This window comes from Dendrobates tinctorius, unplaced genomic scaffold, assembly GCF_039654945.1.
Source record: "Dendrobates tinctorius isolate UK_male_01 unplaced genomic scaffold, ASM3965494v1 ptg000293l, whole genome shotgun sequence".
Lineage (NCBI taxonomy): Eukaryota > Metazoa > Chordata > Amphibia > Anura > Dendrobatidae > Dendrobates > Dendrobates tinctorius.
Window position 1 is genome coordinate 26,386,612 of NW_027361960.1, and position 12,110 is coordinate 26,398,721.

The window sequence follows — 12,110 nt, forward strand, 5'->3', positions numbered from 1 at the left end:
TTTTCATGTGCTGCACCAATTCTTTGGCATGCACTACTCAGGACAATTCGATTCATCCCCAATACCCAGTTTTAAGCATGCCTTAACAACGGATTTCTTTAGACTGGCCTACTGCCTCATAACAATTATCTGTTCTGCCCATTCAAAACTTTCTTCAAAATCTGGACCCTCGTAGCATCTATTCACATCCTCCATCACTTATTAACCCTCTGGTGACTGGTTCATGGAGCGCTGTGAATCCCCCTATTATATTGATGGCCGAACCATACAATACAAGCAATTTTTACCATCCACCTTTCGTGTCTCCCCTATTTCCTCATAGATTGTAAGCTTGTGAGCAGGGGCCTCACTCCTCTTGGTATCTGATTTGTTATTCTGTAACGTCTTTATTGTCTGTACAAGTCCCCTCTACAATGTAAAGTGCTGCGGAATATGTTAGCGCTATAGAAATAATACATTTTTATCATTAGTGGACACCAGCTTAATAGCAAAGTTATGACTGAAAACGATAAGAAGCAATAAATGCCATTTGTTTTTATAGGCACTACCTGACCCTACGCATTTATGTAACCCTTTCATATACCATTAAATCACACTGGCAATCCTATTAAAATAAAACACCAGAATTGTTGCATTTGTTAGAGCTGATGCCAAAACGATACATAAAGTGTGATCAAAAGGTTAGAATGGGATCAAAGAAAACTGGTTGGACACCAAAAAAAAAAAAATCAAGCATTCATGGTTCACTAACAGAAAGATAATAATGCTACGGCTCACGGCGACAAAACCTTTTTCTGCTTAGTATTTAGTGTGAAATAGCCGCCATGATGTTACTGAGCTGCGGAATAAAGGGGCATGTATTTACACTGAACAGTGAAAGACCCAACGTTCAGAGAATAAGAGTCAGTGATAAGTGCTCCTTTATGACCGCTTAGGAAGCAACCCAGGGGCAGACAAGGATGCCAGGTCCCCACCGCAGCTCCAGCCGAAAACCTCCAATGGAGGATAGGAGCAATGAGAAAATGGAACACGGTCTTAGGAGTGCAGGAAAGAGACTCAGACAAGAGATGGGTTTAAACCACAACGCGTTTCGACGGAGGATCCTCCATCGAAACGCGTTGTGGTTTAAACCCATCTCTTGTCTGAGTCTCCTTCCTGCGCTCCCAAGAACGTGTTCCATTTTCTCATTGCTCCCAACGTTCAAAGAGGCTCAGGAATCCACTCAGTGCGGAGCTACATGTAGAAGGAGTCATGTGTCGGCTCTCGTCCTCCAATGATACCTACAGTACAGGCCCAATGTGTCAGTCATGAGAAATCTAGTGTGAAGCCGTATGCAAATCAGGCTGGGAGTGCACTAGGGGCGTCACTGCAGTTAGAAGCCGTGGACCATGGCACTCACACCCCCAGTGCACTCCCAGCCTGATTTGCATACGGCTTCACCCTAGATTTCTCATGATTGACACATCGGACCTGATATCATTGGAGGACGAGAGCCGATACATGGAAAACTGCACCACACACAGTGGAGGAAGTGAGGCTTTAAAAATTTGGAAAAGAAACTATCGCCCATAAAGCTCAAACAGCCCTGTCCTTCAGGGGTTAACAGGCGATCTAGAAAACAAAGCAGTGACAGGGCAGGAGTCTCGGCTGCGCCCCCTGCGCCCCCATAGGGCAGCGACAGGGCAGGAGACTCGGCTGCGCCCCCATAGGGCAGCGACAGGGCAGGAGACTCGGCTGCGCCCCCATAGGGCAGCGACAGGGCAGGAGACTCGGCTGCGCCCCCTGTGTCTACATAGGGCAGGAGACTCGGCTGCGCCCCCTGTGTCCACATAGGGCAGGAGACTCGGCTGCGCCCCCTGTGTCCACATAGGGCAGGAGACTCGGCTGCGCCCCCTGTGTCCACATAGGGCAGTGACAGGGCAGGATACTCGGCTGTGCCCCCATAGAGCAGTGACAGGGCAGGAGACTCGGCTGCGCCCCCTGTGTCCACATAGGGCAGGAGACTCGGCTGCGCCCCCTGTGTCCACATAGGGCAGGAGACTCGGCTGCGCCCCCTGTGCCCCCATAGTGCAGTGACAGGGCAGGATACTCGGCTGCGCCCCCATAGAGCAGTGACAGGGCAGGAGACTCGGCTGCGCCCCCATAGTGCAGTGACAGGGCAGGAGACTCGGCTGCGCCCCCATAGTGCAGTGACAGGGCAGGAGACTCGGCTGCGCCCCCATAGTGCAGTGACAGGGCAGGAGACTCGGCTGCGCCCCCTGTGTCCACATAGGGCAGGAGACTCGGCTGCGCCCCCATAGTGCAGCGACAGGGCAGGAGACTCGGCTGCGCCCCCATAGTGCAGCGACAGGGCAGGAGACTCGGCTGCGCCCCCATAGTGCAGCGACAGGGCAGGAGACTCGGCTGCGCCCCCATAGTGCAGCGACAGGGCAGGAGACTCGGCTGCGCCCCCATAGTGCAGCGACAGGGCAGGAGACTCGGCTGCGCCCCCATAGTGCAGCGACAGGGCAGGAGACTCGGCTGCGCCCCCATAGTGCAGCGACAGGGCAGGAGACTCGGCTGCGCCCCCATAGTGCAGCGACAGGGCAGGAGACTCGGCTGCGCCCCCATAGTGCAGCGACAGGGCAGGAGACTCGGCTGCGCCCCCATAGTGCAGCGACAGGGCAGGAGACTCGGCTGCGCCCCCATAGTGCAGCGACAGGGCAGGAGACTCGGCTGCGCCCCCATAGTGCAGCGACAGGGCAGGAGACTCGGCTGCGCCCCCATAGTGCAGCGACAGGGCAGGAGACTCGGCTGCGCCCCCATAGTGCAGCGACAGGGCAGGAGACTCGGCTGCGCCCCCATAGTGCAGCGACAGGGCAGGAGACTCGGCTGCGCCCCCATAGTGCAGCGACAGGGCAGGAGACTCGGCTGCGCCCCCATAGTGCAGCGACAGGGCAGGAGACTCGGCTGCGCCCCCATAGTGCAGCGACAGGGCAGGAGACTCGGCTGCGCCCCCATAGTGCAGCGACAGGGCAGGAGACTCGGCTGCGCCCCCATAGTGCAGCGACAGGGCAGGAGACTCGGCTGCGCCCCCATAGTGCAGCGACAGGGCAGGAGACTCGGCTGCGCCCCCATAGTGCAGCGACAGGGCAGGAGACTCGGCTGCGCCCCCATAGTGCAGCGACAGGGCAGGAGACTCGGCTGCGCCCCCATAGTGCAGCGACAGGGCAGGAGACTCGGCTGCGCCCCCATAGTGCAGCGACAGGGCAGGAGACTCGGCTGCGCCCCCATAGTGCAGCGACAGGGCAGGAGACTCGGCTGCGCCCCCATAGTGCAGCGACAGGGCAGGAGACTCGGCTGCGCCCCCATAGTGCAGCGACAGGGCAGGAGACTCGGCTGCGCCCCCATAGTGCAGCGACAGGGCAGGAGACTCGGCTGCGCCCCCATAGTGCAGCGACAGGGCAGGAGACTCGGCTGCGCCCCCATAGTGCAGCGACAGGGCAGGAGACTCGGCTGCGCCCCCATAGTGCAGCGACAGGGCAGGAGACTCGGCTGCGCCCCCATAGTGCAGCGACAGGGCAGGAGACTCGGCTGCGCCCCCATAGTGCAGCGACAGGGCAGGAGACTCGGCTGCGCCCCCATAGTGCAGCGACAGGGCAGGAGACTCGGCTGCGCCCCCATAGTGCAGCGACAGGGCAGGAGACTCGGCTGCGCCCCCATAGTGCAGCGACAGGGCAGGAGACTCGGCTGCGCCCCCATAGTGCAGCGACAGGGCAGGAGACTCGGCTGCGCCCCCTGTGTCCACATAGTGCAGTGACAGGGCAGGAGACTCGGCTGCGCCCCCATAGTGCAGTGACAGGGCAGGAGACTCGGCTGTGCCCCCATAGTGCAGTGACAGGGCAGGAGACTCGGCTGCGCCCCCATAGTGCAGCGACAGGGCAGGAGACTCGGCTGCGCCCCCATAGTGCAGCGACAGGGCAGGAGACTCGGCTGCGCCCCCATAGTGCAGCGACAGGGCAGGAGACTCGGCTGCGCCCCCATAGTGCAGCGACAGGGCAGGAGACTCGGCTGCGCCCCCATAGTGCAGCGACAGGGCAGGAGACTCGGCTGCGCCCCCTGTGTCCACATAGTGCAGTGACAGGGCAGGAGACTCGGCTGCGCCCCCATAGTGCAGTGACAGGGCAGGAGACTCGGCTGCGCCCCCTGTGTCCACATAGTGCAGTGACAGGGCAGGAGACTCGGCTGCGCCCCCATAGTGCAGTGACAGGGCAGGAGACTCGGCTGCGCCCCCATAGTGCAGTGACAGGGCAGGAGACTCGGCTGCGCCCCGTGTCCACATAGTGCAGTGACAGGGCAGGAGACTCGGCTGCGCCCCCATAGTGCAGTGACAGGGCAGGAGACTCGGCTGCACCCCCTGTGTCCCCCAGTACTGAGGACCCCGAGACCCATTACCACGGTGCCCAGCCGCACTACGCCTCTGCCATGCCCTCTACCAGCCCGGGCACCAATACCACGGCCAGACCCCAGGATTCACCTCATGAGATATTCGCGGAACTCTTTGCTCTTTACATAGTCCACTGCTTTGCGGGCCAAGACTCCAGCCATGATGACCGCTCACACTGACCTCCGTCAGCTACCGCAACACCACAGCTGCGCGCACCCCCGACTATACAACGCAACCGAGCAGCCTCACAGGAGCGCGCTTACATCACGTGACCGACGTCACCAGAAGCGTGCGTGTGAACGCTGGGCTGGGTATAGGAACGGCGACGGACATTTTGGATCCTGGCAATTTAGAGCGTACACTTACATCCTCAGTGATAAAATGCCCTTATTAGTTGTCTGCCTCTGTGGAAAAGTATATGTGAACACATAACAACATGGAGATTACGGCCAATGAGGGAGATAATGTCAGCTGCGCCCCTGGCTATGGAAACATGGCGGTAAAGTGACCGCACCGGCGCCTCCCAAGGACAGGCCGTTTGGGGGCTTGCCTGGATTCCTGTTTCTAATTGGCTTGCCGGCGCAGCTTCCTACGTTTCCAGAGGGCCCCGCCCCCTCCGAGGCGCCTGATGCACATGACATTGTGGGGTTGGACGATGCAGCTCGTGTCACCTTGTGTCACACGACCTCTGCTCTGGGCGGCCCTTGGGATTCGGGAATGCTTTGTGAGCGCCCCCTCGTGTCAGTCTATAGAAGCCATGCACAATTAAGTCCGGTTACACCAGCCTAATAGGCTGTAATGGCTGCCTACTATTGAGGAAAAAGGAAAGAGTCGGCAGCTGTCAGTATGAGTTCCACCGACAGGGGGCGACACACTGCACATTAGATTAACATAGCAGCAGGTTCGGCAGACGGCCTAATGTGTATGGTGGCATTGTGGTGGGACTATGATCGTGATAGCAGTGGGGTGCTGTCAGGCAATATGGCTGGGCTTTATCCATCTTTGGGATGGGACTATGCATTGTGGTGTGGCGTTATCCTTCACTGTGGTGGGACTATCTGTGATTGTGTAGGAGGAAGGGCCCTCGCCGAATGTCCGGGCCGGAACGTCCAGGGCCGCAGCTATAATGAGGCGAGTTGAGCCAGATGCTGAAGCGGCAGGGGGCGGCGGCATTATGCGCTCCTCTACCCGCAGCACCTACAATTTAGCCTCTGCACGCTGGTGCAGCAGTCGTGCAAGAGGCTTGCAATTGATGAGGTCACAAGAGGGAAGGAGTCAGTTAGTCTCAGGCAGCAGAGAGGCTAGGTTCACCCCTGGGACCGTCATCTAGGTTCCTAGGGGGTCTGTTCCCGGGGAGCAGAGTAAGGAGATGGACCGCTGAGACTGACAGGATGGTTGGGGGAGGAGCCAATATAAAAGGGGCGGAGGACGCCAACCAGGGTGAGTCAGCAGAACGGGAGAGGAGACCGTGGAAGCGCCAGGGAGCCAGAACCACGAGCAGTAACCAGAGAGGAGGACAGCGACAGGAGGGAGACTCATGGTGGACTGCGGGGAGACGGCGCTGAGATGACCGACAGAAGACCACCGCTTCACTCCAGCTCGCGGCTGCAGCCTGCCCGCAGCCACCCAAGGCCGTTGCCACCTCACTCCAGCTCGCGGCTGCGGCCTCCCCGCTACGCCTCACTCTGGCCCGCGGCTGCGGCCTGCCTGCAGCTTCCCGCGGCCGTTGCCGCCGCACTCCGGTTCGCGGCTGCGGCCTGCCCGCAGCCGCTACCGCTCCACTCCCAGCTTGTCCATTGCTGCCCGCCACCGCCCCGCTCCCGTCTGTGGCAAGGGCCGGGCCGTCGCCCGCTGCGGATCCCCTAGTGCAGCCGCTGGCTGCGCCGGTGGCCTACCAACCGCCACTCAGCACCGCCGCTGCCCGCCTCGGTTCAAGGGCTGCGGCCTCGACTCTCCCACTCCCGGGCGGTATTCCGCTGCCCCTGCTGGGGGACACTCCGCCAAAGAACTGTTCTAGGGCCTGTTATGCTCCTGCTTCGCCTGGGTGTCGGAATGCCTGAAGACTACGCCAGATCCAAAGCAGCTGGGCCCAGCGGCTGCGACGCTGAAGCACCATCGTCCAGGACGCTGAGGGACGTCCAGAAGGATAAGTGACACAATATAACCAAGGACCCGTAGTCGGCCATACCGCGGCCCTATAGTGACCGGCCTTTGCCGGAATAGTCGTATTCTCATAACCAGTGTTTTCTTGTGTTGTAGCCTTGTTGCTAGGAGCAACGGAAGAGGACTGCAAAATTCGGTTGCTAAGGGCAACAGTTTCCAAAGGCACAAGGTGCAGTGCTGGCAACGCTGAGCCACTAGGGCTGACAGTCTTGAAAGCCGTGTGATATATTGACCGGGGTCAGTGGAAAAGACTTATATGACACCTCTGCGGTAGAGGGGTCCGAGAACCTGCGCGGCCGGCAGGTGACGGTCGTGAAAACCGTGTGATGTGCTGACCGGGGTCAGAGAAAGAGACTGTGGATTGTGATAGGGTGCCTCTCTGGATATGAGGTACCCGAGGACCTGTGTGGCCGACAGAGGTAACAGACAGGTGTTCGTGTTGTACTGACCTGGGTCACTGAGAAAGACTGTGTACCTGGAGGGTTCAGTGTGCAAAGGTCCTGGAGGGTCAGTGTTGGGAGGTTCTGGGAGAAGAATCTGATCCCTGGAGCACGTGGTATGACCTTGTACCTGGTGAGGCGTAAGTGTTGGACAGTCTCAGGCGGAGATGGATGTCCTGAATAGCACCCGCCGAGCCCCTCGACCTGGTGAGGCCGGTGTGTTGGGAGACCCTGGGAGGAGGGTCAGCTCCCACAATAGCACCCGATGCGCCCTGTGTGTTGGACGGTCTCAGGAGGAGACGGACGTCCTGAATAGCACACAGATAGGACACGTAAGCTTTGTGTTGTGTGTTTTTTTTTCTCTTGTCTCAACTCAGCTTGCAGCGGCTCAGGGGAGTCAAGAAGGTGACAAACAGCTTGCTGTAACTCGGCGGGGTTACGAAGGTGACAAGTGGCTTGCTGTAACTCGGTGAGGTTACTAAGGGGACAAGCGGCTTCCTGTAACTCTGCGGGGTGTGTGAACGGCAGCCGGAGGTGTCGGAGATCGGTGACAGCAGGAGCTGTGGTGGTGCCAGCAAGGACTTGTGTGGTATCGTAAAAGAGACATAAACTGTTTTGGTGTGAACTGCGGTCTAAGGAGTTATGTTAAGAAACCTGTGCCGGATGTGATTTATTGGCTGCCAAGCGAGTGTCCCCTATCTGAATGACAGCGCTACCTTACATAATGCTGCATTGATCATGCTTTTACTCTTGCTGCTGATGATACTGGTGTTTCTTGCAAGATATATTCTTGCAGTAAACACACCAGAGTCCTCAGGATCAACAGTGACTGCATTGTGTATTGTAATGCTGTATTGGTCATTCTTTTAATCTTGCTGATGATGATACTGGTGTGTTTCTTGCAAGATATATTCTTACAGTAACACACCAGTGTCCTCAAGATCAACAGTGACTGCATTGTGTATTGAATTCTTTTGTGATGCCGCATTGAATGTTTGCCAAGTTTACTCAGGTGTATGTGTGATGATACAGATGTTGCCATCAGTGCATTGCATAACGTTTTTTCTTTGCTTTTTCAACAGTGAACAAAGTCCGCACATGTTGGCACTCGATGAAGGACCGCTTCAACACTGATGTTCGTGCTGAGGGACAGGTTCGCAGTGGTTCAGCGGCAAGGACCAGGACAAAGTACTGCTATCATCGTGAGTTGGCATTCCTAAGACCGGTCCTTGCCACCAGAGCGTAAGTATTTTTTATATATATATATATATATATATATATATATATATATATATTTATAATTTTTTTTTTTTTTTTTTAATAATCCGTGCTTTTCTATTCCACAGCTGATGCTTCTTGTAAATGCATGATAGTAATGTTTTTCTTTTCTTTCCACAGCACCTGGAGCAGTACCCTGCAGCCTGTCCCTGGAGCGGTCCTTCATCGATCGACCTCGGACCCGTCCCAGCCATCCGACAGCCAGGAAGCAACTTGCAGGTCAGCAACACGGACAGCTGGTGGCCAGGAAGCTGGTCAATCAGGTGTTCCCCTGTCCCAGGTCTCTGCCACTGGTTATGCGGGCACTACCCGCAAGCGCACCAAAGGCGCACTCAACAGTTCTTCTGGCCCTGGTCAGCCTGTAATTAAAAATCCTTTTGGTGTGGTCCAAGTCCTGGCTGGAGTAGCGTTTGAGCATGTTTTGGCACATCTGGAATGCCTCATCCCCAACCATAACAAAGGCCTGTGGCGGAACTTCGGTGCTGGGAAGAGACCGTGGCATGGGGAAATTGAACTGGTTGCCATACAACCTCCGGCCCATGTCAGAGCTCTTAAAAGCCTGGGAGTCATTCCCACGGCCAAATGCCGCAATGTCAACTGCAACAAATACAGTCTGCATCTGAAATGGCCATGAGTACTGTAGAAAAGTACTTTTTATAGTTAGAGCACTCAGAGCCTGTTCTTTTTGGTTTTATAATACGGATGTGTTTCCCATCAACCGCACCCAAACAGTTTGGGAAATTGTAGACTGTCCAGAATCTTTCAGCAATTTCCATCCACTTTTCCGCGGTGGGCAGGGGCATAAATTCGGGACAGAGAAACTCCCACAAAGCCCAGCAGGTGTCCGCAACAATTCCAGACAAGGTTGATATTCCAATCTGGTACTGGAAGTGCAGTGAAGAGAGGCTCTCTCCAGTAGCCAGGAATCTGGGAAACTGAGAAACCACAAAAATTAATATTTGTGTATATGGATTTTTACAACACCAAAAAATTAAATTTAAAAAAAGACAAAAAACATGGCACACTAATAGATATGCAGCCTATTCTTTACTACATGGCATGAAAATAATACTGCAGCCTTTGGTTAACTACATGGCAGAACAATAATTCTGCCCGCTTTGGAATAGTACATGTGGGAACAAAGAAAATTATGCAAGCATTGGTTTTGCAATACTACGTACCATAATTTGACCAGGAGCCGTTCCTCAGAAGGAATCGCACCACGGAGCTGTGTGTCCTGTTTGCGGATGGCATCTTGGACATGACCAAGCAAATACCTGAAGATTTGTTGGGACATCCGTGTGTAACCAGTAATTTTATCTGGGTTTGCCTGGAGCTCACTGTAGAGGGTGTGGTACGCTCCACGGCTCTCCCGGAGTTCAATAATCGTATATATCCACACACGCCGCCGCTGCCATCTTCGCTGTCTCTCTCTCTCCCTTTGTTGATGGCAAGCAACGGCATAAGCCTGAGCCATCCTGATATCCAGATCCAAGTTGAAGTGAAAACTCTTCCAGCGCAGATCCATGTTGTCAAGAGAAAATTAAAGCAAATGTGAAGAATTCAGCTGTAAACTGGGTCTATACAAAGAATTCCCATAGCACAAGCCCACTGCTGTCCCATTGGTGGAGTCTGTTGCAAGAAATTTTCAAGGATTTTCCTCCTGTGATTGTGACACCATGCGTATAAAAAATGCAATGCATGGAAAAACACGTGAAAACGCATACAAACGCAGCGTTTTTTGTCGTAATGCGCACGATGATGCGACGAAAAATCGCTGCGTTTACAAGCGTTTGTAAGCGTTTTATGCATGCGTATCATGTGCGCTCGCAACGCTGCGCAAAAAGGCGCAAGTGTGAAACTAGCCTTAGTCAACGATATCTTTCGGGATATGCTCTCCACCTCAGTGGTTGTCTATCTGGATGCCATCCTCATCTTCTCTCCACATATGGACTCCCACCGGAGAGAGGTTGCCAAAGTCTTTGCCCGCTTAAGAGCTAACTCCCTCTACGCCAAGTTGGAGAAGTGCCTGTTTGAGCAGGAGTCCTTGCCTTTCCTATATTGAGTTGATTCAGGGAGCTAGTCTGATTGCCGTATGTGGAATCGGGAAGGAATTTTTTTCCCCAATGTGAAGCTTACAGTTTGCCATATGGGGTTTTTCGCCTTCCTCTGGATCAACATGTTAGGGCAAGTTAGGATAGGATATGGGTTGAACTAGATGGACTTAAAGTCTTCCTTCAACCTTAATAACTATTTTACAGTACTATGTTTCCTGGGCTATATCATCTCTGGCCAGGGATTGGCTATGGATCCTGCCAAACTGCAGGTGGTAATGGACTGGCAAGAACCCCATTCCCTTAAAGCGGTGCAGCGCTTTTTGGGATTAGTAAATTACTATCGCCAGTTTATTCCCCACTTCTCCACCTTGGTGGCTCCCTTGGTCGCCCTCACCAAGGAGGGATCCAATCACAAGGTGTGGTCGGAACAGGTCTCCAAGGCCTTCTCCTCCATCAAGACTCATTTTGCCAGCGCTCCCATTCTACTTTGTCCCGATGTGGACAAACCCTTTATTTTTGAGGTCGACGCCTCTTCCGTCGGTGCTGGAGCGGTCCTCTTCCAGAAGGACGCTCAAGGTCGGAAGCAACTCTGCTTCTTTTTCTCCAATACCTTTTCACCAGCGGAGAGGAACTATTCCATCGGGGACAGGGAGTTGCTGGCAATGAAGTTGGCCTTCTCGGAGTGGAGACATCTCCTGGAGGGGGCTCGGTTCCCCTTCCAGGTATATACCGACCACAAAAACTTGGCGTACCTACAGACGGCCCAGCGGCTAAATTCTCACCAGGCCAGATGGTCGCTTTTATTCTCCCGGTTCCACTTCACCCTTCATTTCCTGTCCGATAAGAAGAATGTCCGGGCCGATGCTCTCTCTCGCTCCGTAGTGTCATTGGAGGAGGAGGAGACAGAGCCTTGGCTGATCGTCCCATCCGAGAGCCTAAGGATCGTGGCTCCGGTCGCCCTAGAGTCGGTGCTTCAGGGCAAGACATTTGTCCAAAGAAGTTGTATATTACTCTCGATGTCCCTGTGATAAAATTTATGTGGGTTTAACAACCAGGGAATTAAGGGTGCGAACTAGGGAGCATGTAAGGGATATAGAAAAGGCATTGGACATTGAGGATTATAGCACTCTCAAAACTCTGCAGAAGCACTTTAAGCAGTTTCATAATAGTGACCCCTCTGGTCTTAGGATTTTAGGCATTGACCAGGTCCATTTAGGTTTTAGAGGGGGAAATCTTGCCAAAGCGCTAGCGCAGAGGGAAAGTAAATTGATCTATTGGCTTGGAAGTATGGCACCACAAGAGCTTAATGAAACCTTAGGTTTCAATGCATTTCTGTGAATTTTTGGTCCTATAAATACTGTTTCCACTTATTATCCTGTTTTATGTGTGTGTCTTTTTGTGTTAATTTTAATTCTTTGTCTTATATATTTTTATAGTAACAGGAATGCTTAGGTGAAATTTCTTTAGCTGATGTGATGTGGCGTACAAGCGTATCTATGGACAATCGAGAGGAGTCTTCAACCTCAACATATGAATATACAGAAGAATTTTTATTTATATTTTTTTATTTGATTTTTATTTCACATTTTTTTCACTTGTATTATTTTTTATATCACTGTTAAATATTGTATGTATTTTTATATATATATATATATATATATATATATATATATATATATATACATATTTATACATTATTGATTTGTATTTCGTATTCACATTATTTTCGTGCAGATATATTTATAT

The 12,110-nt window shown here is 53.4% G+C and overlaps 1 protein-coding gene across 1 annotated transcript in view; it reads right to left on the minus strand.

The window, feature by feature from the left end:
* Positions 1-4,740, minus strand: part of MPC1 (mitochondrial pyruvate carrier 1) — a 29,018-nt gene extending 24,278 nt beyond the window's left edge. Inside the window, exon 1 of the mRNA XM_073560204.1 lies at positions 4,517-4,740. Coding sequence (XP_073416305.1) covers positions 4,517-4,587 — 71 coding nt within the window. The 5' untranslated portion in view covers positions 4,588-4,740. The remainder of the gene's footprint in view (positions 1-4,516) is intronic.
* Positions 4,741-12,110: the final 7,370 nt, after the last annotated feature.